Consider the following 27,490-nt stretch of genomic DNA (forward strand, 5'->3'; position numbering starts at 1 on the left):
TACACACTCTTGGCATTCTCTCGATGAGCTTCAAGAGGTCGTCACCTGAAATGCTTCTCCAACAGTCTTGAAGGAGTTCCCAGAGGTGTTTAGCACTTGTTGGTCCAGCTCACCCCAAACCATCTGGATTGGGTTCAGGTCCGGTGACTGTGGAGGTCAGGTCTCCACTTTTTGTTAAGTACAGAACTCCACATGTGTTCATTCATAGTTTTGATGCCTTCAGTGAGAATCTACCAACGTAAATGGTCATGAAGATAAAGAAAACACCTTGAATAAGTGGTGTCCAGACTGTTGGCCTGTACTGTTTATATATAATATATATTTGTTTCCAGTTATTTCAAGATTATTTGTTTTTATTACTTGTGGGACTGATAAAGGATCAATCTTATCTTCTCCTGACCAAACGTCTTGTGTTGTTAAAGACAAATAAAGTAAAAACCTTCAGCGGTGTTCATATGGATCTTACTGGTTTAACACAGTCAGGTGAAATAAAAGACGCAGAACAGAAACGTTTGTCCAGAGATTTTAATTTTTATTTTTCTATTCGGCTCACGTGACCCTGAACACTAAACAGGTCAGGAAATAATGCAAATTCCGTCCCAGCAGGCCTGCAGGTTCGAGCTCTTTACATCCCCCCAAAAAACCACCCCGAACACGCAGGTCGTCACGCTGCACAGAGCAGAAGCATCAAACCATATAAAGATCAAGGCCACTTTACAGGAAAGGCACTACAATCGAGTTTACTGCATCAAAGGAAAAACACCCATGGCAAATATGCACGGCTTTGCATGCATATAAAATCTATCTTTTACAGGGAGCTTAAAGCCTGAATACGTCTGGCATTTCGTCTCAGCCGTCCCGCCTTCTGCTGCTCGATGTTCGGGGCAGGGGGAGAGGGATATTTTTTCGGTTTGTTCCTGGAATGCAGGATGTGCTCATCACCCGCTAGACGGCGCGTCTCTGTAGCTGTTTTCAACACACGTTTTTATAATCATTATTCAAACTCTTCTTTTTTATAACGTCATTCTATTGTCATTTTATTGTATTACTTTTGGTACAAAGATTCTTCGTAAAATGAAACGATTATTTGTTTGTGCAAAATTCACAGATCCAGCCTTCGCTTTGTCTTCCGCTGTCATCCGTAAAGCAGAATGATCTGAAGGCAGGGTTCAGGGTCGTAGATACGGAGCCGGGGCACCCCGCTTCGCCGTGCTTCCAGGGCCACCAACGCGTGACGTACGGGACCGGGACTCTCTTCGGTGGTTGAAGTGCACCGTGGGGCCTGGTTCAGCATTGATTGGCGGTTTGAACTGCATTTAAGTTGGATTTGCCTGCAGAATCTTCTACGCGCTACACTAAGCTGCACAATATGAATATAATGGCACATACGGCACATTCTGAGAACGTGTGGCTTTTTTTCGTAACTTTTCGCGGCTGATCCTGGTGTAATAAAGTGCTTCGTTCGAAAGACACGCCACTCACAAAAAACCTGAAGTCCAACACAGCAGCACACACACACACACACACACACACACCGAACATCTTTAAACACACACAGAACTGTGCATAAACGAAGCAGATTGCGGTTCAGTGTCCGTCATCACTTTCTGACGTAGCGGTAAAGGACCGGTGGGTTTCTGGACGGAGAATCCGGCAGGTGGGGGGCGATCATGGGGGTCAGACTGGCATGTGCATCTCCGTGTATTCGTCCTGGCCCTCCTTCTCATCGAACGTGGGCTCCGCATCGTCCGCGTCCAGCTGCGGCAGAGACAGAAGGGGGGACGCTGCTCAGACCACAGTCAGAGGTGAAGGTCTCCGTCGCTGTTAAGCGGAATTTCCGGGTTCTGTCCCGGGTTTTAAGCAGCCGGGACACAGAAGGTGCACTGCTGCCTCCCACAAAAACTGCACCAAACCCCCCTTACATTTACGCCATTTACCAGACGCCCTTATCCAGAGTGACAGGGACAGTCCCCCCCTGGAGACACTCAGGGTTAAGTGTCTTGCTCAGAGACACGATGGTAGTAAGTGGGATTTGAACCCGGGTCTTCTGGTTCATAGGAGAGTTTGTTACCCACTAGGCCACTACCACCTACCTACAACCATCGCGTCCCTGTGCAAGTGTCTCCAGGGGGGACTGCCCCTGTCACTACTGACTGGATAAGGGCGTCTGATAAATGCCTAATATGTAAAGGGACCTGGGATTCGGGCCGTACTTCGCACCGGCGTTCCGAGGTTCTAATGGACGGCACTCACACACTGCATCTCTCTGGTGCTGAACAGGCACGGCAGCAGGAACATCTTCACCGGCACCGTGAGGATGAGGACGAACGGGAAGGCCAGCGACGCCGCGGTCGACATGACCGCCCACAGCAGCGCCAGACACACCAACTGGATGCCAGTGAAGATGTGCATTCTCACCGTCCGCACCTGGGAAGACGGGTGGCGATGAGGTGGGCGCGGTCAGGTTGTGTGTGTGTGTGTGTGTGTGTGTTTCCAGTTCACCTTGCGGACGTAGGTGCGGTCAGGGTGGTACTTCGGGGGCATCAGCAGCAGCAGGATCCTCTCCGTCAGCTGGATGCCGTTCAGCGACATCACACCCATGTAGAGGAAGATGCCGAAGAGCACGGTGATGGGGATCTGCCTGAGCAGCTCTCCAATCACGATGGAGAGACCTGCAGCAGGAGGGACGTTCACTGGTCACTGTTTCCACCTTCAGCTGCAGCTTCTCACACCTCAATACATCTACCCTGGATACATCTACCCATCTACCCAGCCTCAATACATCTACCCAGCCCATACCTAAACCATCTTTTCATGATGTGGTGAAACCGCCTTATCAGTTCATAAATGAAACCACATGACTTATGTGGTATATACTGTATATACTGTGTTCTGTGTTTCCTGAAGAACATCTGTTTTCAATGTGATTGTTAAATCCAGTCGGGACAGTGGTGGCCTAACGGTTAAGGAAGCGGCCTTAATCAGAAGGTTGTTCGAATCCCGAGCCGCCGAGGTGCCACTGAGCAAAGCACCGTCCCCACACACTGCTCCCCGGGCGCCTGTCATGGCTGCCCACTGCTCACCAAGGGTCATGGGTTAAATACAGAGGACAAATTTCACTGTGTGCACCGTGTGCTGTGCTGCTGTGTATCACATGTGACAATCACTTCACTTAAAAATCCTGTTGGCTCAGGAAGGACATCATGGCGGGCTGTTTATTTTAGTAAAAGCAAAAAATAATTTCTGTATTCAAGCCGCCAAGTTGCTCTAAAAAAGGTATTCTGGGTATTCTGCTACTTCTGACATTACTTCGTTCACTCTTACTTGAATCTTATTTAAAAATGTTGCGTTTTAAGACCAAGAATTGTTTTTTATTCAAATATGTACATTTGAATCTATAAATTGAGAAATGAATGTGGAAATAATTGAAAACCGAATGGAATTGAAAAAGATGATCATTAGATTAATCGATGCAGCAGGAAAAGAATGGCTAATTTAATGGTTTGGCCAAGCCCTCGTCCCGATATGTGAGTGTATAATGATTGAAATGTTGCTCAAGCCCCACCTTTATCATCAAACTGAAGATGTGGAGGTAAGCTTGCTAATGACCTCACCCACTAAAAGGGCCACCAGGAAACCCGTCACCCTCTGCTCCTTCACTTCCTGGATACGCGGCTTGTCTCCCGGGGCGACGGCCTTGCTCATGACCGTGAGGGCGTTGGCGTGGGTCACGGAGCGCACGGTGGCGGCGGCTAGCCAGGGCAGACCAAACATGGCCAGCAGGCCGCCCAGCGCCACGATGATGAGCAGGTCCAGGTGGAACCCTGAGCCCTTCACCAGCATCCGCTCCTTCTTACTGACAATCAGACTGCGAGACACAGGACGGTCACAGCGACATGAAGCGGCCTGCTCAACAGGTCAGGGGTCAGACGTGACAGGCACGGACTCACCTGGTGATCTGGGTCTCCATGAAGATGAGGATGAAGACGAGCAGGGCCGGCAGGAGGCTGGCAGCCATCATCCAGGCGGGGAACTGCCCGTCCGAGCCCAGCGGGGGGACCAGCCAGCCTCGCTTCTCTGGGCTGGACACTGAGAATCCACTGGGCACGCTCAGTTTCTACAAGCGGCCAAAGGTCAGGAGGTCGTTTTCATTTACAGCATTTACCAGACACCCTTATCCAGAGCGACTTACAGTCAGTAGTTACAGGGACAGTCCCCCCCTGGAGACTCTCAGGGTTAAGTGTCCTGCTCAGGGACATAATGGTAGTAAGTGGGGTTTGAACCTGGGTCTTCTGGTTCACAGGCGAGGGTGTTACCCACTAGGCTACTACTACCCAGTAGTTACAGGGACAGTCCCCCCTGGAGACACTCAGGGTTAAGTGTCCTGCTCAGGGACATAATGGTAGTAAGTGGGGTTTGAACATGGGCGAGTGTGTTACCCACTAGGCTACTACTACCCAGTAGTTACAGGGACAGTCCCCCCTGGAGACACTCAGGGTTAAGTGTCCTGCTCAGGGACATAATGGTAGTAAGTGGGGTTTGAACCTGGGCGAGTGTGTTACCCACTAGGCTACTACTACCCAGTAGTTACAGGGACAGTCCCCCCTGGAGACACTCAGGGTTAAGTGTCCTGCTCAGGGACATAATGGTAGTAAGTGGGGTTTGAACCTGGGCGAGTGTGTTACCCACTAGGCTACTACTACCCAGTAGTTACAGGGACAGTCCCCCCTGGAGACACTCAGGGTTAAGTGTCCTGCTCAGGGACATAATGGTAGTAAGTGGGGTTTGAACCTGGGCGAGTGTGTTACCCACTAGGCTACTACTACCCAGTAGTTACAGGGACAGTCCCCCCTGGAGACACTCAGGGTTAAGTGTCCTGCTCAGGGACATAATGGTAGTAAGTGGGGCTTGAACCTGGGCGAGTGTGTTACCCACTAGGCTACTACTACCCAGTAGTTACAGGGACAGTCCCCCCTGGAGACACTCAGGGTTAAGTGTCCTGCTCAGGGACATAATGGTAGTAAGTGGGGTTTGAACCTGGGCGAGTGTGTTACCCACCCAGGTCAGCCCAGCAGGACCTCATAACTTATTAAACGGCCTCTCATTCATAATTGCATAATGAGGATTCCTGTACATGAATTATTTATATTTATGAAGCGAGTGTTGGACTTCACCTGTGTGTAGGTGTCTTTGACACTGTAGTCCACCATCACCATGATGAAGATCGCTATTGGAACCCCAAAGTCCCCAATGATCCTGCGGAGCTTAAGCGGGACAAGAGATGGCGTTAGAAGCAGCTGGACACACGTCCAGGACAGAAGCTGCTGCGGCAGCGGCTCACCCTGCCGGGGAAGAAGGCGCTGTTCTTGAACTTGCGCAGGTAGAAGGCGATGAAGAAGGTCCCAGACATGAGGACCAGAGACAGCAGTGCCGTGTTCGGCTCACCCTGCCGTTTCTCGCTACCGTCTGCGTCGCCGCCGCTGCTCCTGTTGCCAGGCGGTGGCGCTGCTGAGGTGCTGTTGTCTGGGTAACAGCTTGTGAGCGGATGCTCGAGAAATATCTGTCAATAAATCGGCCATACTGTATTGTGTTCCATCTAAAAGGTAAAGAAAATGAAATGATGGCTCAGCTGACCTTAATAAGCTTCGAGAAGGTCTCATAGATGAAGATGAGGGAGATGAGGAAGGCAAAGATCTCCTGTGTGAAGCGCGAGACAAAGCGGACCAGAAAGCTCCCCTCGAAGGCCACCACCAGGACCACAATGACAATGAGCCAGAACCCGATCCAAACCCGGCCCGTCAGGTACTCCAAGTTATTGGACTTACAGAACTGGAGGAGAAGAGATACAGATGACGGCCTGCAGACAGACGACTGGAAAGGATGCAGAGTGAAAAACGGGACTAAATAATGTGTCTTTTTGAATGAATGTTCACTCTTCAAGGAATATTTTGAAATCACGGCCTGATATTTGCAGATGTCTTCACAGATGTCCCATCCCATTTATGAATTGCATGTTGAAAGTGAAAAGTGAAAGTGAAGTGATGTCATTGTGAGACACAGCAGCACAGCACACGGTGACATGGTGAAACGTGTCCTCTGCATTTAACCATCAACCTGAGTGAGCAGTGGGCACCATGACAGGCGCCCGGGGAGCAGTGTGTGGGGACGGTGCTTTGCTCAGTGGCACCTCGGCGGATCGGGATTCGAACCGGCAACCTTCTGATTACGGGGCCGCTTCCTTAACCGTTAGGCCACCACTGCCCATGTTGCTGGTAGTGGGCGTGGTCACGTTTTGTGATGTTCAGGTGTGTAGAGAGAGAGCCTGCCTCCTGACAGGATGGTGTTTATATCATCCAGAATGAGGAAGTAGGTTGTGTGAGAGCTGTCAATCGTGCATACTGGCTCCTCCCCTTTTTACAATTTGTTTATTAAACATTATTAAAGTTCATCTTCTGGTTATAATACCACACCAACAAAAGGTCTGGGAACTCACTGAAAAGAAGGCCTCCTCAAACACAAGCAGGGGTCCGGAGAAGCCCACTACCAGCAGCGGCTGAGCCCCCAGCAGAGAGAAGATCAAGCCCTGCATCGATGTGGCAACGATCAGCTCCGACACTCCAATCAGACCCTCCGTTTTCTCACCTGCACAAGGGGAGCAGACCAGTGAACAGTAGAGCAAATGTGGTAACGGTGAGGGACCAAGCGTATGAAACGTACCCAACAGTCCCCCAAAGGTGACGGCAGGCGAGAGCGCAGCGAAGTAGATGAAGATTACAGCGGCCATGCACTGAGGGTTTAGGGCATCTCGGAAGTCGCTGAGGTATTTGGGGTAACGCTGCTGCATGTCCTGGACCATGCCCCCGAACAAACGGCCTGTTCTCTGTAGGGGGTCACGCCCAGGTTTACTGGGGGGCAGAAGAGCTGGAGAGGTAGAGAGCGGAATGTAGGAGAACAACAGCATGGTAGTCAAAGACTGAAGTTGTTGTGGGTTGGACCATAAAAAGGAGGAAAGGCTTGGATTGGGCTGGACCATCATAGGTCAGATGGGGTCTTCAATGCACCATTGTTGAAATGAGGGGCTTTGAGGTGGGTTGGACCATGAAGGCTTGAGCAAGGTGTCTAAACATCATGGTTTAGGAGGGGTTCAGCAATCAAGGGTAAATGTGTTGGAACATTGTTGGTTGGGTAGGACCATTCTTGGTATTTGAACAGTATGCATTATGGGAATGGAAGGCATTGGTTGTTCTTCAGGATGCCATTACAGGCTGTACCCAAAATGGGTTTGACAGGTCATGGGTCATGTGGTGTGGGTTAGACCATCTTGGTTTGGTTGTGGGCCATGTTAGGTTCACACACTTTTTGCTCAGGTTGGTAGGACAGGGGGCTGAGAGACCATCACGTATCAACATGACATATGCTCATGAGTTATGTGGGGACTGAAAGGACTGGGACTGATCAGGCAGGGGATCGGTGGACATTTACATTTAACATTTACAGCATTTATCAGGCACCCTTATCCAGGGTGACAGAGACAGTCCCCCCCTGGAGACACTCGGGGTTAAGTGTCTTGCTCACGGACACGATGGTAGTAAGTGGGATTTGAACCTGGGTCTTCTGGTTCACAGGCGAGTGTGTTACCCTCTAGGCGTGGCCCATGGATTGGGTGACCATGACAGAACCTCATTGGTCTGGCATGAGGGGTTTGATCGAAACATCATAGGTCATGTCAGGGTGCATTAAATGGGGAGGCTGGATCATTGAAAATATGGGGGTGGGGCTACACAATCATTGAAACAATGTGGGCGGGGCTACATAATATCATCTTGGATGAGACAGGGAAATGGTCAAAGCATCAAGAATATCATTCTTCAGGCAGATCATGGTGTAACGATTAAGTACATGAGTACAGTTACAGTGTGTGTGTGTGTGTGTGTGTGTGTGCGCATGTGTGTGACTGTGCATACCCTTATCCTCCGGACTCTTGGGCTCTTTGGCCTGTAGTTTTCCTTCCTGCTCCTGTCTCTTCCGTAGCATTTCCCTCTGGAACTGAGCAACGGAGTGGAGCAGCTCATCTCCTCCTACCTCTGATGGCGGCAGGACGATGCTGCTGTCCAGGAAGCTGTTGATGGCGTTCAGCAGGTCCTGCCGCTCGTCCGCCAGATATGCCGCCTCATGAAAATACTGCAGAGGGCAGTGCAGAGGGGTAGAGCTCTATATGTTATGCATAACTCTGCAGGAACATTCATCTGCTCAAAGCCAACAGCAACGCCCTGGTAGATGTGCATGATGATGAATGAATCTATCATGAATCTACATTCCGTTCGGCCTCGTCCACACGAGAATGTTCTTCTCCAAAATGGGAGCGTTATCTGAAATGCAGTCGTCCACATGGAGACCCAGCGAAAATCCCGGACGCTGTTTTAACCCCCTCCACACCACTAGGTGGCGCTGTAACTCTCCACTCTCCTTGTTTGCTGTCCGGTTCCCCTCCACGGTGAGTTAAACTCTTCGTCTTATCATTTAACCCCAAACAATGTCTTATCCTGGCAAGGGTCGGGTTGCACTTACACAGGAAAATAACTGCTGTCTCCGTGTGGACATTGAATAGAAATGTCCCCGTTTTAGTGAAACATATTCCCGTGTGGTTGGGGCCTTAATGCCACCTGACACTCACCTTATCGGACATGAGCGTGGAGATGGACCGGCCGATTTGGTGGTAGTCCATGCTGGTGGTGGGCGGCCCAAGAAGCACGAAGAGAAAGCGGACAGGGACGGGCACCTCCAGGACCGACTCCAGCAGGACGGCCTCCTGCAGCCGGACAAAGGCCATGGAGGGCTGAGCCAGGAAGTCCACGCTGCCTGGGAGTAATGTCATCATCATCATCATCATCATCATCATCATGCCCTGGTCATGGTCTAATTGGGACTCCTGACACATTTACAGAAGCTGATTGGCTCACCCACAAGGACCACAGTGGCCTCTGCGTTCTCTGGAATCTTCTCCAGCAGTTTGAGCTCGTGTTTGGACTTGGACCGGTGGATACCCAGCAGCGGCGGGTCCTTCTGGAGACACGTTACCAACACTCATTAACATCTCAGTGCACAGGAGGACACGGCCGACTGGGTGAATGGCAGCACCTCGCCCCTGTCGACGTCCACGCGGGTGTCCACGTCGTTGTTGGCCAGGCCTCCCACCATGAGTGGGTCCGTGGCGGAAGGTTCTGGTGCGGCTAGGTGGTTGTTGCTATGGTGATGTGCCATCAGCGAGGCCAGGCTGGCAGCAGAGATGTTCCGGGGGAAGGACGCGTGCTCCTTCTCATCACTCGGGTGGCTGAGGGACACAGATGGCAGGACAGAGAGACAGCGAGAAGGAGGTGACCTCTGACCTCTCATTACTGCTTTGAAGGTAGATGCGCGTCAGGCATGCATGTCACATAATTGTCTCTTCTGATCATCAGTAAAAAAAACCTAATGTCTGTCCAGTCTTTTATGTCCATATTAAACCTTACAGACGTTCACGTCTGAGCGCACCGGAGTTGGACACGTGTGTTTTTGGAGAGTGTGTCTAGTAGGCAGTGACCTCAGTTGTGAATACATGTGTTTGAACGTGTGTGTGTGTGTGTGTGTGTGTGTGTATTGACCTGTGTTTCAGCAGCAGTGCTCTCAGGACGTTTGCTCGGTCTTCAGCTCTGATCTGGTCAGATATGATCATCTGTTCCACCACCTGATGAGCGATTCCCGGCAGACTCTTCTGATCCAAATCCAGCAGAACCGCACCTACAACACACACACACACACACACACACACACACACACACACACACTCAGCTGATGAAACACACATGCATACACCTCATCTGTGTGTATTAGGGCATTATTGACATCAGACTTATCCGTCAATAATCTCAGAATTTTACATCCCACCTCCAGCTGTCCTTCGTACGTCCCCTCAGAAAAAAACTATATAATAATAATAACGATAATCCCCAGCGTCCCTGGTTGTCCTTTTCATTTGTCCATTTTGGCACGACGTGAAGGCTGATCAGCAGCACGGGTCCCATGGAAGGTGAATGTAAATATGAACTCTGTAATTATTATGTCTGATATGTCTGTGTCTGGTGGTGGCCCGGCATGTTATGGTATGAATTGCCCTAATGTCTCTGTGTGTGTGTGTGTGTGTGTGTGTGTGTCTCACCGTGTGAGATGGTCTTTCGAAGCTCCAACAGGCTGCGGAATGACAGCGAGGCGACGTGAGGTTTCCCCCAGCGCTCCGTCTCCTCCTCCACGTCCTCCTCAAACTTGATCCAGCGCGCCGTCTCCCTCCACTGCGGTTCCTGGTTCTTATCCATCACCAGTTCGTTCAGCTCCACGAACACCTGTGAGTACACACACACATTCACAAATACACACACACATTCACAAATACACACACAGGCAGAAAGTCATCAGTGATACCTGTCTTCAGTTTTACTGTCATGTGTGAAATTATTAGTATTTTTGAGATATGAAAGCCCCTCCAACCCCAACATTTGGGCAAAATACCATGCAAGACCCCCACCCCCTCCACCCAAACGAGAACTGATCGATTTCTGATGGATACACCACCTACTAGCAGCTTCATTAGTTCAGTTTTACAAATGTGCTTATAACTCCATGCAGTGTGACAACCACCCTGTGCCAAAAAATGTATTATTTCATAAAGAAATCCATTTAAATCTTGCTGCATTTTGTCCATAGATACATTTTGAGAAAAATGTAAATGTATTAACAAAATGACTTTGTCATGGGCAACATTAATTTACGGACAAAAAGACTTTCAGTTGTTTAAAAAAATTACAAAAAACTTTCTGAGAACAAATAAAAATCGACAAATTCTTGCAAAATGTATTTTTTGATTAGATGAGGCCTGTTCTTAATGGGGTAGATTAAAATCTTCTGGTGAAAATATGTAAGACATTGGAGTCTTCAGTAAATCTGTTATAAATAGATTTTATAAATAAATCCCCCGACACGGGAGCATTAAAGACATGAGAAAAGAATCTAATACGAATCTCGGCCCCAGAACCGAACGGGTCTCCGCCTCTGTCTCGCACACAGTGCAGGCGCCAGGAGAAGCTCCACACCACGCCATGCTGCCCTACCTTCTGCCTGCAGGACCCAGCAGCTCTCCTGCCAGACTGACAACAGAGCAGCTTCCATTTAATTCAGTTTATTAGAACCTGCATTAGATCTTAGATTAGATATTAGATCTGCAGATCCAGACAATTAAGCCACGAGGAGCAATAACCAGAACACGACGACATCTGTAGGATGAAGACTCTTCTGAATTGATAACCGTGACTGTCAACGTTTATCAGTAAAAGTCAGGCAATATTGGAATAATCCGAGATTCTGCATTTCTGCAGCTGCATGCACTTCTCACCTCGTGGGGGGTCCGGTCCAGCTTACGACTGCGGCCACCGGGCTCCTTGTGGTCCTTGCTGAGGTGAACCACCTGACCTTTATTACTCTTCCTGACCAGGTGGCGCCGGACTCCAGGAACATCCTCGAACCGGTGACCTGACGCGGAGAAGAAGAGCGGGCCGCGGTGAGAAGGAGCGGAGGAACATCTGCCCCTGCTCCTCAGAGTCTCCTGCCTCTGCTGCAAGAAATGTTCTGATGTTCTGATTACAGTTCGGTGGCCTTTTGAACCTCGTGGAGACAAGCAGCCGTGACGGCATCAAAGTGAGGAATTGTTCACTTGTGGGGTGCTGCTGCACACACACACACACACACACACACATGCGCGCGCACACACACACACACACACACACACACACAGGCCCAGACAATAGCGATATGGAAAAGGACAGTCGTGGGTGTGTTTGGACCCTCAAGTGATCTGAATTCCAACTAGAGTTTGATACGAGGGACAAATATCACATGATTTATTCATGGAAGAACGATGCATAACAGAGCGACACACACACACACACACACACACACACACTGTAAAACATAAAATAAATAACACACACTGAGGGAATTGGGAATCCTCTGACTGATTTCTCTTTTCCAGGACAGTTTGGATTTGATGCTGGATGTGGGTGGATCTGCCGCATCCTTAATTGAACGCAGTTTTACGCACAGCAGCGAGCGCGTGAGACCACTCACTCTTCATGCCGTCCAGGTCGGCGGTGGCGAGGGTCTGGGCCTCGCTCTCGTCCGTGGGGACGCTGTGGTAGAGGGCGCTGTCCGTCCCCGTCAGGTTCCCAGTGCGTCTGCGCTCTTGCAAGTCGTAGCTCCGCCCACCCAGGCCTGGCCCTGAACCCTGTCTGGAGCCGCGGCGTTGGGGCGGAGCGGCCATCGGGGGCGTGTCCGGAGAGCTGAGCGGGAACACGCATGGCGGAGACACTCCGTTCCTGCCGTTGGGAAGAGCCGAGTCCCCATCACTCCATGTAGGAGGGTGGGGGAGCCGTGAACGTTATTGTAATTGTGTGTGTGTGTGTGTACATGCAGGCACTGACTCGGTTGGCGTTGCGTCCTCTGGCAGGTCACTGGTGCCCAGAGCAGTTTGGGGTACGATGTTCAGCTGGCGGGGCGGGGTACAGCTCAGGGGATCATCGTCCGACACAAAGAACTGTGGGTGGAGCAAAGCAGAGTCAGGAAATGTGTGAAAGTGAAAGTGAAGTGATTGTCACATGTGATACACGGCAGCACAGCACACGATGCACACAGTGAAATTTATCCTCTGCATTTATCCCATCACCCTAAGTGAGCAGTGGGCACCATGACAGGCGCCCGGGGAGCAGTGTGTGGGGACGGTGCTTTGCTCAGTGGCACCTCAGTGGCACCTTGGCAGATCAGGATTCGAACCGGCAACCTTCTGATTACGGGGCCGCTTCCTTAACCGCTAGGCCACCACTGCCCCCCACTGTGGCACACTGTGTGTGTGTGTGTGTGCGCATATGTGTGTGTGTGTTCGTACACATCACCTGCACCTCCTCGATGTGAGTGTCAGTGTCTGTCTCAGCAGTGTTGGTGATGCCGTTGGACTCTCCATCCTGCTCTTCCTCTCCCTCTTCGTCCTCCTCATCCTCCTCTATGGTAGTGGCAGTGCTGCTGGCTGAGCCCCGCCTCCGCAAGGAGCCCCGCCTCCTCTTGCCGCCCTTCTTCCTCCGGCCCTCCAGAGGGAGGTGTTTGGAAAGGGGCTGATGGACGTTCATGGAGGTGTGGCGGTGAACTGCCAATCACACAGCCACGTTCTGCAGTCAGTATTCCGGCACAGTGAAACAAGGCGGGTCCTCTGCGGGGTCAGAGGTGATAACAGATTATTTGCTGCTCACATTCGAAGTCTTCCTCGTTGAAGTTGCGGTGCTGGTCGGGCGGTAGGCGGGGTGGGGTTCGTAGGATCTGCTGGAAGCGCTCCACCCCCAGGGTCTTGTTGAGGTCCCGATCTTCATCATCCTCACGCCGGCGGAGGGGAGGGGGCGTCAGGGCGGGCTGGGAGGCGGGGTCACAAGAAACACATAAATCATAAAAATGAGCTCCAATACAGGGGGACCGACCTCTCTTCCTCTTCTTCTGATGGTAGATTATATTCTTTTCGCCGAGAACACGACCGAGGCGCCCGGAAAACTGGACCTGTTCTAAAGGCTGGAGATTCAGGAATGATTACTTCATCTCCACCAGCCGTTTATTATATTTCTCACAGCACAATAGATTCTTGGGCCTCCTTACAGGAGATGTTTGGTATGTGGGGAAGGGGAAATATAATACTTTACTGAACGTCTCTAACCGGATATTCATTAGAAGCTTTGGAACGCTGGAAAATAATTCTTCCACCATGATACGCCCAGGCCCGGTGTGGGCAAAACTCATTTATCTTCTCCTGAAGCACATGTTCATCTGAATAATGGAGAAGGGTCATGAATCAGATGGGTTCTACCCTCTACCCCCTATCCTGCTATACTAGAAATCCACACGTTCCTTACTTCTTAGACTTACAGACTTACTTTTACTTTAGTCCTCTGTTCTACTTATACCTTACTAATTTACACTTGTAAGTGTAAATTAGTAACTTGTAAGTGACAAAGACAACCCCTTAATTGGATGGAGAATGTAACAAATTGCATGATGGGAATTTAAAAGTCCGTAAAGGAACACTAGAAGTCAGAGTGGGATAGCCGGCAGAAAAGCCTTTTGTTGGGTATCTTGTGCTGCAGTGTAATGAATATGAAGTAGAGGAGAGGTGAAAGGAGGGACGTGAAACACGACCCGCGCGCTTTGTCTTCTTTTCTGGAGGTGCTTTCTTCACAAAAACCACCAGCGATCAGGATTAAAGGACGGCCTTTACAGACAGTGTGCAGCTCAAACTGAATGTTCCTTCAACAGAACCCTTTATTGGCAAATACTGAAAGTAGTAAAACTGAACAAAACAGCAGCGGATTTATATCATATTTATAGCAACAGTTTTATAGCATATGTAGATTTTAGTAGCGGTTTTATATCATATGTAAATTATAGCAGCGGTTTTATATCATATGTAGATTATAGCAGCAGTTTTATAGCATATATAAATTATAGAAGCGGTTTTATAACATATTTATATTATAGCAGCAGTATTATAGCATATGTAGATTATAGCAGCGATTTTATATCATATGTAAATTATAGCAGCGATTTTATATCATATGTAGATTATAGCAGCAGTTTTATAGCATATCTAAATTATAGAAGCGGTTTTATAACATATTTATATTATAGCAGCGGTATTATAGCATATGTAGATTATAGCAGCGGTTTTATAGCATATATAAATTATAGCAGCGGTTTTATATCATATGTAGATTATAGCAGCAGTTTTATAGCATATATAAATTATAGAAACGGTTTTATAACATATTTATATTATAGCAGCGGTATTATAGCATATGTAGATTATAGCAGAGGTTTTATAGCATATATAAATTATAGCAGCGGTTTTATATCATATGTAGATTATAGCAGCAGTTTTATAGCATATATAAATTATAGAAACGGTTTTATAACATATTTATATTATAGCAGCGGTATTATAGCATATGTAGATTATAGCAGCAGTTTAATAGCATATATAAATTATAGCAGCGGTTTTATATCATATGTAGATTATAGCAGCAGTTTTATAGCATATATAAATTATAGTAGTGGTTTTATAGCATATTAGATTAGATTAGATTCAACTTTATTGTCATTACGCATGTACAAGTACAGGGCAACGAAATGTAGTTTAGGTCTAACCAGAAGTGCAATAAGCAGCAAGTGCAGGATACTGTTCAAATAAGTTATATATAAGTTATATATATATATATACATAAAGTGATAATAGTGATAATATGTAGATTAAAGTAGCGGTTTTATAGCATGAATAAATTATAGCAGCGGTTTTATATCATATGTAAATTATAGCAGCGGTTTTATATCATATGTAGATTATAGTACCGTTTTATAGCATATATAGATTATAATAGCATTTTATAGCATATGTAGACTATAGCTGTGATTTTATAGCATCTCCAAATTATAGCAGAGGTTTTATAACATATGTAAATTATAGCACCGGTTTTATATCATATATAAATGCCCATGGAATTAGTGTCTGTGCAAATGTAAGTGAACTCCCATCTGCACTGGTTGAGCCAAGCAGGTAACAGACCCAGGTGTCATAATGAAATATGGCCAAGATTCTTGTTCTGAACAGGTATTGTCAGTGAACAGGCTGTAAAAGTTCAGGCTTCAGACAGTCAGCATTGAAAACTGATGCTAATTATCCGGACAACATTCTCTAACAGCAGTCAAGTTGTTGCTGTTTGTGGGAAATGAGCGGAGAATTTGTTGTAACATTAAAACAGAAGATGACTTAAGTAAAGTGAAGTGATTGTCACATGTGATACACAGCAGCACAGCACACAGTGCACACAGTGAAATTTGTCCTCTGCATTTAACCCATCACCCTGAGTGAGCAGTGGGCAGCCATGACCGGCGCCCGGGGAGCAGTGTGTGGGGACGGTGCTTTGCTCAGTGGCACCTCAGTGGCACCTTGGCGGATCGGGATTCGAACCGGCAACCTTCTGATTACGGGGCCGCTTCCTTAACCGCTAGGCCACTGTTAGGCCTCTGTTATTGAAGTGATGCTCGGAGTGCCTATGGACTGGGGTCAACAACATTTTCGGAAGATTTTGTTACCAGTAGAATGATAGTGGTGAAGGATTCCATGGTGCCTTATCATTGGTGGTTGTGCTATTTTCTGATTGGCTGTTGTCTAGGCCAGTAGTTGACAGGCTCTGGGACCCAGCGGAGAAGCACTTGTTTCATAGTGGAGAGAACCTCCACTACTTCTTAACAGGCTTTGCTAAGAAGGTAAACTCATTAATACCAATTAGATGTTGCAGTGGTGGCCTAGCAGGTAAGGAAGCGGCCCCTTAATTGGAAGGTTACCGGTTCATATCCCCAAACCGCCAAGCAACGGTGTCCAATTGTGCCACCCGAGACGCCCTCCCATCCAACCCATGCTCCTGGACCGTCCTCAAGCCAGATGTCTTCCTGTTTACATTTACATTTACAGCATTTACCAGACGCCCTTATCCAGAGCGACTTACAATCAGTAGTTACAGGGACAGTCCCCCCCTGGAGACACTCAGGGTTAAGTGTCCCGCTCAGGAACACAATGGTAGTAAGTGGGGTTTGAACCTGGGTCTTCTGGTTCATAGGCGAGTGTGTTACCCATTAGGCTTCTACCATCCATTCTTCTCTGCCCCGGTCCACCCCAGCCTGACCCACTCGCCTCCTTCCCCGCTACCCCCCACGGAGCCAGAGCTCCCTCCCCGTCCACTGCTCCACTCCCGATCCAAATCACCTTCTGCCTCCCCCTCACAGACCAAGTGCCTCCGGTCATCCTCCCCAGCTCTTCCAGTGTCCACTCCCCGTACAATAACTTGTCCCCCCGCTCCAAGCATGTCTGCAAGTGCGTCCCCAAACTCGCACGTTGACAGTTAGTTTTAAGAATATTGGAACGTTTGTGGCGCAATAGTCCTCCGTTTGTGCCGCACCCCGGGGTGGATGGCGTCCTTAGCATTTTTCTATGCTGCCTAAGGGCACAGTCCGGCTCTACACTATGGTCACATACAAATCAACAATGCCAAGAGCAACGGAGATATCCGAGGAATTCAAGAAGATGGTAATGACAGCCCATCAGTCTGAGGAGGGCTATAAAACCATCTCCAAAAGATTCCATCTCCATCCATCCACTGTAACACAAAAAATGTACAAATGGAGGTCCTTCAACATAACCGCAGCTTGGCCTAGAACTGGGCCAAAAAGAGGCAGTGGCACCAAAAAGGGGCAGTGGTGGCCTAGGGTGGTAGTAGCCTAGTGGGTAACACACTCGCCTATGAACCAGAAGACCCGGGTTCAAACCCCACTTACTACCATTGTGTCCCTGAGCAAGACACTTAACCCTAAATTGCTCCAGGGGGACTGTCCCCTGTAACTACTGATTGGATCAGAAGGTTCGAATCCCGATCCGCCAAGGTGCCACTGAGCAAAGCACCGTCCCCACTCACTGCTCCCCGGGCGCCTGTCATGGCTGCCCACTTGCCAGACGTCCCTCCAACCTCTCCAACTGGCTGAGTCCTGCAAGGAGCAGGTGGGCAAAAAAATCCCCATAAGCAGACGTGAGAGAGTGGTTAGTGGCTACAGAAGACGTTCAGTCCAAGTAATCCAAGAGTTCAAGTAATCCAACGTGTTTTGTGTTGGATATTTGACTAATTTGAATGATAGAATGAGGAGGAGCTTCTTGAGAGAATGAGGAGGACATTCTCTTCTTCCCGCAGGCCATACGAACTCTCAACCACAACAACACTATATAGGACAGAACTCTAATACACTCCAACACTTCTGGACTCAAACCCCCCCAGAATCTTTTACTTTACACAAATTTTTTACTTTACTTTCACTTTACACATTTGCACACCTTCACCTTACCTGTTACATTTATTTTATGTTAAAAACATAAAAGTGTAATATTTAGTTATGTTTACAATATTTGCATTTTGGTTCATTGTATACTTGCAATGTTTGCAGTACTGTTTCACCGCATATCACACCGTGTATGACTGTGTACGTGACAAATAAAATTTGAATTTGAAATTTTCTTTAAAGTTCATTTGAATTATTTAAAGTTTTTTGAATGTTCCTTTTTTACAACGTCTGGAGGGTTCAAAATCTTCCAAGCAGCACTTTCACAATATAAAATGCACGATCATGATGTCAGCAAGATTATATTTGCATGGAATAGAATCACGATTTGATTTAAGCACGTAGCATCCCCGATGCGGCTCATCTTTAATATTCATCAGCTTGTGCCTCTCGTGGAAAAATATAAGATCAGCTTTGAGAGGACAGGTAGCACAGTGTGTTCCTGGCCGTCGATATTACATCAGCTCCATGTGTTCCGTGCTTAATCAGATCGGGGCGTGGCGCCTGGCAGGACGTGCGCCGCCGCATCACTCAGCCAGACACGTCGTTTGGGCGAAACCCAATTTGCATTTCTGGAAGCCACGTTTGCCGGCAGCTGCCGGGAGACTCCAGCGAGCTGCTCCTCTCTAAACTGACTCCGATGGAGCGAAATGTGGCAATCGTCGCTGCTCGTTTCAAATCAACGCTGTGACCTATGACCTTTTGCGCTGCCTGTGTCACACCTGTAGCGTGCTGTTGCGGACCTGCAGGATCGCCATGGAAACCACACGCAGTGCCAGCATCAGCAGCTGGGTGGTAATGGCATTGTCTGCGGTCAGGTCACGTAACGCCAGACCTCGCAGCCAATCTGAGAGAGAACCAGGCGCCTGACACTTCCTGCTCCCAATTATGAGCATTTTCAAAGTTCTAGCACTTCAAAGACACGTCTGTCACACTGATCACACGCAGACTCAGAGTCCGTCATCCTCATTCAGTGCACGCTCGTACACGAACACGACCCAAAGTCTCCAGAAACAGCCAAAACCACATTCCATGGGGCGAAATTCAAGACGTTCCCCACAAAAGATGAAACCTGAACGTGGATCCTCAACAAATGTCTTCAATTTCTCGCCCTGAGCACGTGTGACCATGTAGAACATTTTGACTTGTACGTGTAGCCACGCGCATAACCACGGGCTGGTAGTTGCCTGGTGTGTAACACACTCGCCTGTGAACCAGAAGACGCAGGTTCACATCCCACTTACTACCATCGTGTCCCTGAGCAAGACACTTAACCCTGAGTGTCTCCGGGGGGGACTGTCCCTGTAACTACTGTCTGTAAGTGGCTCTGGATAAGGGCGTCTGGTAAATGTAAATGCATAACCACGGTGGGCCAGAACAGTCAAGAGAAGGACACGGCGTCCTAACATCAGGTATACTGCATGTAATATTTCTTATATGAACGCAGTGTCCATCACAGTGAATAATATTGCTCATTACGACACGTTTTCTATCGCAAATGTTTTCTGGGGCATTACTTGTGCCAAATCAGAAGGTTGCTGGTTCGAATCCCAAAGTGCCATGGTCCACTTGACACACCGCTGTCATGGAGGACACATTGTCATTGTGTCACCGTGTGCTGTTCTTCACTTTACTTCAGTCTCCGTCCCCTGGTCGAGCTCCTCTCAAAAACCGCGGTGAAATGGTGACTTTTCACTCTAAACAACATGGTTCCTTTTCTGTTTTCCGTGCAACTACGTAAATGTAAAAATGAAAAAATTTAAACAGAAAAACTGCTCAAATCGTGAAAAGCAATAAACAATAATACAGATTTACAGTAAAACTGCGTAAAACCTGGCGCCTCTACCCTAAACAGCCATAATCCTACAAACTGGAACACCGGGAGGAAACCCGACTTTGCTCCAGCCGGTCTGGTTCTGAGGTCGTATTTCAGACGTGACCTTTTTCAACCGCCATCAACTGATAATAAAATCTACTGGCGCGCGGCATGACGTGTTCTGAATCGGAGCGATGGATCTTTCCCAGAAGAACCCACCACTGCATCCAGGGCGGAGCAGCGGCGTCTCTCACCTTCAGTCTAAACAGGACGTCCATCCGGCGTGCGACCGACCAACAGAACCTGAAAACCGAACTGGTCCGAAGCGGCGCCGAGCCAGAGGTCCAGAGGATCAACGTAAGACCTCAAACGACACAAATCTACACACACACACACACACACACACCTGACCTGATTCTGTTGCTCAGTGGACGGTGTGAGGACTCACATGTCCTGCTTAGGACACAATTGGCCCAGGGGAATGGGCCTTGACCTGTAATCATGGTTTGGCAAGGACGACTTTCTCACTTTCGCCCGCCCGCACTACGTCGCCATGATGAGGACGTAAGGCTGGTGGTGGTAGCCTAGCGGGTAACACACTCGCCTAGGAACCAGAAGACCCAGGTTCAAATCCCACTTACTACCATCATGTCCCTGAGCAAGACACTTAACCCTGAGTGTCTCCAGGGGGGGACTGTCCCTGCAACTACTGATTGTAAGTCCCTCTGGATAAGGGCGTCTGGTAAATGGCGTAAATGTTAATATTCCTCCGTCCACAGGTGGACGGCTCTGGTCTGCAGGGGGACGATTAGACAGCTTCTTAATCTGACAAATCAATGTGCTAATAAAAGAACAAAGTGTCACTTACACACTCAAACACCCCCCGCTAGGAGCGTTATGACCAGTCCCGGCTGGTTTTAATAAGTAAATCTGCGCAGGAATGCTGGCGTGCAGCTGCCACGCCGCGCCGTTATCCCATATCAGAGAGAGGCGGCTCGGCCCGCCGCCACCAGCGGGGCACTGGGTGCCACTCCAGCCGCACTTCAAAAGGCCACTAAGTCCCACCGCCGGGCAAAGCACGGGGGCGAAAGGTCGCGGCGGCGATGTGAAATCAGAAGGTTGTCGGTTCGAATCCCGGTCCGCCCTTGATGAAGGTCCCGTCCCCACACGCTGCTCCCCGGGCGCCTGTCATGGTGCCCACTGTCACCAAGGGTGACAGTTAAATACAGAGAATTTAAATAAAGTTTTTAAAAAATTATATAAACTGCAAATATAATCTGTTTTCCTCCAATAAAACAGCATTTTATAACAAAATAAATCAAATATGAAAAGTAGTCTATTCAAACCTAAACTAAAATCTGTAGATGTAAATGTAGATGTAAAGTGGTGTAAAGTGTAAAAAGGTAGTAGCCTGGCGGGTAGCACTCGCCTATGAACCAGAAGACCCAGGTTCAAATCCCACTCACTACCATTGTGTCCCTGAGCAGGACACTTAACCCTGAGTGTCTCCAGGGAGACTGTCCCTGTACTGATTGTAAGTCGCTCTGGATAAGAGAGCCTGATAAATGCTGTAAATGTAAATGTAAAGTGTAGCATTGTGTATCTATGTGGAGGCGCAAAGGTCAATTATATCCTTGATTTTCAGTGTAAAAACTTTTTTGAAAATCTCATCAAACCTTCGTGTGATTTTTTACGATTGGTGGTGTCCTTGGTCGTTTGAAAGAAGATCACTCTGGCCGAATGAGAGGAGCTCCGTGTGTAAAACTCGCAGTATCATGAGTATCAGGAACAGTGACAGCCAACCGGAACACGAGTCTGAAGACGTCAGCCGCGTTGGAATGCGCCCTAACAGGCTCACCAAGTGTCCGGCCTGGGTCATGGGTGTCCCATGGGTGTCACTGGTGTCCCACATGTCACTCATCGCCCGGCGGCTGTGTCCAGACTGAAGCGCGCTGCTCCGAGGTCCCACTTTAGCCCTTTTCTTTTTCAGTAGGATTCAACGTCGTGTCTTTGGGCAGCATAACCTGCGGAAGACAGGAAAAGAGGACATGCAAGGCGTCAGTAGCGGGGCAGTGGTGGCCTAGCGGTTAAGGAAGCGGCCCCGTAATCAGAAGGTTGCCGGTTCGAATCCCGATCTGCCACTGAGGTGCCACTGAGCAAAGCACCGTCCCCACACACTGCTCCCCGGGCGCCTGTCATGGCTGCCCACTGCCCACCAAGGGTGATGGGTTAAATGCAGAGGACAAATTTCACATGTGACAATCACATCACTTCACTTCACTACCATACATCCCAATCTCCTGGAAGCTCGCTCGCCACATTCATCCGAAATTCCCGGTGATGCTGTTGCACGCAGAAACTTCCCGCGTGTCCCGTCCTTTTTTTTGACCGAGACGCACATTTTTGCTGGGCATGAGTCAAAAGGGACATTTTCTTCGACAGCTCTGCCTGAGTAGTATTTCCGTCCTGAAGGTCAACTCACACACCGGAGAACCAGGAGACTGACGGGCAAAGACTGTCTCAGGTGTAAACAGAAGCACTAACATCCGACCCGGCGAAGCGTTCTAATAAAAAAAAAGTTTTCACGTCACAATCTGCAAATCTGCGTTATGTGAGAGGATCCAGTTTCTACATCTCTTAGAATAACTTGGATAGAAACCTGAGATATGGAGCTGTGTGGTTTTCTGAGATCCCTCCCTGGACCTGTCGAGATCTTCACTGGCTTGTGAAGGATGAATCATTTCCAAGGTGCCCAATCAGTACCAACGGGGACAGTCCCCCTGGACACGATGCTCAGGGACACGATGGTAGTAAGTGGGCTTTGAACCTGGGACTCTGTGGTCTTCTGGTTCAGAGGCGACTGTGTTAGCTGCTGGGCTGCCAGCCCACAATCAACAAGCAGAGAATTTTTGAAAACTTTAGAAGAATCTGCCTGGAGGACACGCCTGCGTCGGACTGAATTTGAAAGGTCCTGTCATTGTTGCCTGTAGGACATTTCTCTGTCATGTTCCTCAGACGGTTCCTGGACACTTTCCGCCATTTTTCCATGGAGGGGTGTACCTGATCAGCAACAATGTTCATGTAGGAACCACATAAATGGCATCCACATAAATAGCAGGACCCAAGGTTCCTTAGAAGAACCTTCTCCAGAAACAGGAACTGTTACAGATCCGAGCATCCAGACCATCCTGTTCTTCACCCTCTGCATCCCTGATGAAATGCTTTTGATGTGTGGGCTGGTTGGAGCCTGGTGGTCTGAATCTCATGTTCGAACCCCACTTATTACCATGTTGTCCCTGAGCAGGACACTGAACCCTGAGTGTCTCCAGTGGGGGGGACTGTCCCTGTCACTACTGACTGTAAGGGCGTCTGGTAAATGCCCGAAATGTAAATGTTCATTGGAACATCATTGTAGATGTAATTAAAGGGGATACGTGAGATTTCTACGTTCAGGCCACATTTAAATTAATATTTTTCCAGAATGTCAGTCCTGTAAAATGATTACAAATCCATATTTCCTCTGAATGGAAAGTATCTCCAGTGTGTTTACTGCAACCTCCATGACCAGATCTTTTGAACATCGGCTGAGAGGAGCTCCATGCTGGTGCTTGTAGAATGAACGGTGTGAGCTGCGCTGCGTCCCGCGGAACCCTTGAAAGGTTCTGTGTTCCGTTGAACTCTTTACGAATGTGAGGCATGCAGCAGCAGCAGAGGAACCGAGAGTTAGCAGACGTACACGTTCCACTTACAGAGCCGCCAAGTGGTCCCGGACCACAGATCCACATTTAGATTCACTTCCACGTACCGACACAGAGGGAGTCCATTCATTCCACTTCCCTCCACGAATCCCCGGCAAACTCAGGAAAGAAGGAAAAAAGAGGTCGAAGTTGCCGGGAACTTGTGAGACGTTTGACTGGACGTGAGCAGAGAAGCAGGGGACGTGCAGTCACGACTTTCAAACAGTCTGCTCAGTCTGCCGGGGCAGACCATCATCACCAAAAATACGACGGACAGACGGACTGAGAGGGAGAGAGGGAGAGAGAGATCTGTCACTTACCTCCGTGAGCTTATCTCCAGGAGCCCAGATCCACAGCGGTCATTGTAGGACAACAGTGATGCCTACAGTGAATTCAGGAGACGCCGAAAAGCAGCAGAGACACAAAGATGGGAGGGGGGTGAGAGAGAGAGAGAGAGAGAGAGAGAGCTGTGGTTAGATGTTGTATCCCTCTACAGAACACACCCTGTTCTCTGTTCCCTCTCTCTCTCTCTCTCAACCACCCATTCTGCTTACACACACACACACACACACACACACTGTCTTTCAACCTTGAAGTGGCCACCGATACCCCCCTCCCCCTGCTGCCTTTTTAGTCCTCTGACAAACATGTGACCGGGGGGGGGACATGACTCGACAATGTAGCTCCAGGAAAACGAACAGCGGCACACACTGAGTTTTCAGCAGACTCGACAAAACACACACACACACACACATCAGGGGTGTGAGGGCGCACACAAATCACGCTTCGGTACGTACCCCGGTTTTGAAGTCAAGGTCTTCCTTTATTTTAACAGGGGTTTACTGAACAAAGCAAGTAAAGTAAAATTCAAATAAACATTCATTTAAAAACAATATTCATTTACTCTAAAATGTATTTTATTAGCTATTTTTTTAAAACGCTGCCACATTGAAGTTACAAAAGGGGGCGGGGCTTGAGTGTGACTGGTTCCTTCCTCTAAAAGAAAGAAAGAAAGAAAGAAAGAAAGAAATGCTTTTGTCATTGTGCACCATGGTGACACAGTGAAACGTGTCGTCTGTATTTAACCGTCACCCTTGGTGAGCAGTGGGCACCATGACAGGGGCCCGGGGAGCAGCGTGTGGGGACGGGACCTTCATCAAGGGGACCTCAGTGGCACCTTGGCGGATTGGGATTCGAACCCACAACCTTCTGATTACGGGGCCGCTTCCTTACCCGCCAGGCCACCACAGGCCTGCGCATCACGGTACATGCAGGAAGTGCAACTTTTTGAACAGTTCCTGAAGAAACGTACCTCCATTGTGGTTAATGTTCATGTTTTCCATGTCTAATGTTTGGCCGTCACCTTGCTTGGATCTGAGTGCTTTTGGCTGAGGGAGCACCGTACAAGTAGACTCTTCATCTACCAGTTTTTGGAAAAAAATATATATATATTCTCAGATATCGATCAATACATAAGATTTAGTATGGACCTCGATGCCCATTAGCTCTGGTCCGACCCAGTACTGCATCCGCAGACTACAGCGATCTTCATGGAGCGTACCTGGAGGAACCAACGGGAGATGATTCTGCAGCACCAGAAACAGCCAGAGCTCTGTCCAGAAGAACCTTGGTTCAGGTCCAGGCCCGGTTTTCATCATTTCAGACACTTCCACCTTCAGATGATGCATTTTAATTATCGTGAGAAGGACGCGAAATTGCTGAGGAGTTTAGCGCTCGTAACGTGTGAAGAAAGGCGGCCTTTTAAAAAGCTCTACTCGTCGGGTCCGATTCTTTCAGGCCTGAACGCCGCTCCAACCGCCCGACGAAGCAAGGCCTGTTTCTCACAAGGAGTGAAATACATATTTTTTAAAATGTATTCATGTATTTACTTATCTGTTCGTGCGTTATCTATTGATCATTTTATCTATTTATTCATAGTGTGTGTGTGTGTGTGACAAACCCGTGTGAAAACAAACCCATTTATTAAAAAAGTTCCTGTATCTGCCCCCCCCCCCCGTAGTATTAGTAATACTAAGCACGTTGTAAGTCGCTCTGGATAAGGCCGTCTGCCAAATGCCGTAAATGTAAATGTAAATGTAAATGTAAATGTAGTAATAGTATCGTGTACCGTCCTTCGAATCGATATGGAGTAGCTACCAGTTCGTGTTGTAAAAGGATTATTGTACTGAACATATTTCTGAGGCTTTGTGCATTGGATGGGTTGGATGGAAGTCGTTATTAAAAGCGCAGATACGGTGTCTGGTGATGCCTGCTGACGCAGGTTTTATGAAGAGGACAGAACTCAGCGGTAAACAGGGGCGGAGGGACGAGGAGACGGGACAGTGTGCACGGTGTTGCCAGGTTGGATAGGTCCGCATCCGAGAAACAGTGACTGAAGAACCAACACACATCTGTACAGACTCACTAACAGTATTCAAATCTGGATCTTTTTACAAATTCTAATATTTTTTGACGTTATCCATATTCAGATAGAAAAGAGTTTGTGACTCAGTCCAAACACATTCAGAGGGAAGGGCCAAAATGATATTAGTGTGTACCAAATGTAAGCACACACACACAAAAAATGATAATAATAATTTGAACTAATTTGTCATTCATCTCGGCTGCATGTCAGACAGCACACAGCAACCTGGAGCTACGTGTCACGCCGGCCAGATCCTCGGTAAGAAGTTCACACATTCCGGCGATGTGAACAGTCCTCAGAATTGAAAGCGCCTCGCGCATGCATGTTTTGTGAGTCTATAATTAGGGATTATCGGTCACATTGACTTTGCAGTCAATCCCAAACCCAAACTCCTAATCAGCTCCAATCCCCCCCGAAGGAGCGTAACTCGCTCCGACCAGTTAGGGGCCGTCCAGGCCGGCCTGCGGTTATCACACCGACGCTCACAATGTCGCACATGTAAGCAGGCGACAGACAGACACCTCAGATCTGGCCTTGCACATAATCACTACTTTATAAAATGAAAGCAGGTGACAGACGTATAAGGAATTATTAAAAAACGCGTCAAACGTTAAAACCCAGAATACATGAAATCCATCGGTGTTGTGATGATCGGTGTTCGGTGCCGATATGTCATTTTAAAATGTGCTGATTAGGCTTGAGGACGGGCGTGTCTGCCGTGCAGGGACAGCGGGAAATTTGCTTAAACGGATTTTTCATTGGACCCACAATGGCGACGCATGACGTCCTCCCGAGTGTAACGTCTCTGTCTCTTTCTCTGCAAGCTTTAGTCTTACAAATCGACTGCAATTACTTGTTTGTAAAACGTGTGATAAATTAAAATTGTAATCGATTTACACACCAGTTGAGAAACTTTCGATTTATTGTCCACCTCTGATCCAGCCGTTCCTAAGCAACATCATTCAGCGGCTTCAGCTGGTCTCTCAGCCAATCAGAATACCAGAATGTATACGTGTGATCCTGAAAGAACTAGTTGAAATGGCCATTTTTGACTGACTGTGACCCAGAAGAAATCCGCCTCAACCCCCCCACCCCAAAAGAGCTTAGAGAGAAACTTTTCTCTTTAAGTTTTTTAACCCTGAACCGCTTACATGAGACGTGGGTTCGAGGATTTGGTCGTATTCCACAGCAGTCAAAGCTCTTGGTTAAACAGATTGACGAGAAAAGTTTCGAGGTGGACTGATCCGGAACCAGGTTCTGATTAACTTCGCACCCGCGCTGATGTCAGTCTGGAGCGGACCTGGGCAGTTTGGTGCAGAACCGACGGCCTGAGGGGGTCAGAGGGTCAGCAGGAGGAGAAGGTAGAAAAGACCCCGAACTCACCTGCAGCACAGATGAACCCGCTGGAACGTGGAGCTGCGTCCCGCACCGCTGTCCACCGAGCTGTGGGCAGCTGCAGAGAGGGCCTCATTATATAAGGAGTGTGTGTGTGTGTGTGTGTGTGTGTGATGGATA

The 27,490-nt window shown here is 48.4% G+C and overlaps 1 protein-coding gene across 1 annotated transcript; it reads right to left on the reverse strand.

The window, feature by feature from the left end:
- Positions 1 to 511: 511 nt before the first annotated feature.
- slc4a2a (solute carrier family 4 member 2a) lies at positions 512 to 27,490 on the reverse strand. Its single transcript, XM_028975289.1, has 24 exons — positions 27,359 to 27,490; positions 23,871 to 23,932; positions 21,672 to 21,837; positions 13,326 to 13,482; positions 12,975 to 13,222; positions 12,507 to 12,619; positions 12,154 to 12,401; positions 11,423 to 11,559; positions 10,196 to 10,376; positions 9,642 to 9,777; positions 9,139 to 9,331; positions 8,961 to 9,063; positions 8,675 to 8,859; positions 7,965 to 8,181; positions 6,718 to 6,921; positions 6,494 to 6,642; positions 5,635 to 5,829; positions 5,342 to 5,560; positions 5,175 to 5,264; positions 3,951 to 4,117; positions 3,615 to 3,868; positions 2,503 to 2,672; positions 2,254 to 2,427; positions 512 to 1,758 (listed from the first exon to the last, which is right to left on the reverse strand). The coding sequence occupies exons 3-24, from the start codon at positions 21,732 to 21,734 to the stop codon at positions 1,678 to 1,680; spliced, it is 3,684 nt and encodes a 1,227-aa protein (XP_028831122.1). The 5' UTR covers positions 21,735 to 21,837; positions 23,871 to 23,932; positions 27,359 to 27,490; the 3' UTR covers positions 512 to 1,677.

Source organism: Denticeps clupeoides, chromosome 4, assembly GCF_900700375.1.
Source record: "Denticeps clupeoides chromosome 4, fDenClu1.1, whole genome shotgun sequence".
NCBI classification, from domain to species: domain Eukaryota; kingdom Metazoa; phylum Chordata; class Actinopteri; order Clupeiformes; family Denticipitidae; genus Denticeps; species Denticeps clupeoides.

What these genes read in the sequence shown, in the direction of transcription:
- slc4a2a (XM_028975289.1), bottom strand. Translation starts at nt 21,734, where the DNA reads ATGAGTGACATGTGGGACACCAGTGACACCCATGGGACACCCATGACC. An exon ending in TGGACCGGACCCCCCACGAG is followed by an intron (nt 10,377 to 11,422) that starts GTGAGAAGTGCA and finishes GTGTACTCACAG; the next exon opens with GTGTTCGTGGAGCTGAACGA. An exon ending in GCGCCTTCTTCCCCGGCAGG is followed by an intron (nt 5,265 to 5,341) that starts GTGAGCCGCTGC and finishes GTCCCGCTTAAG; the next exon opens with CTCCGCAGGATCATTGGGGA.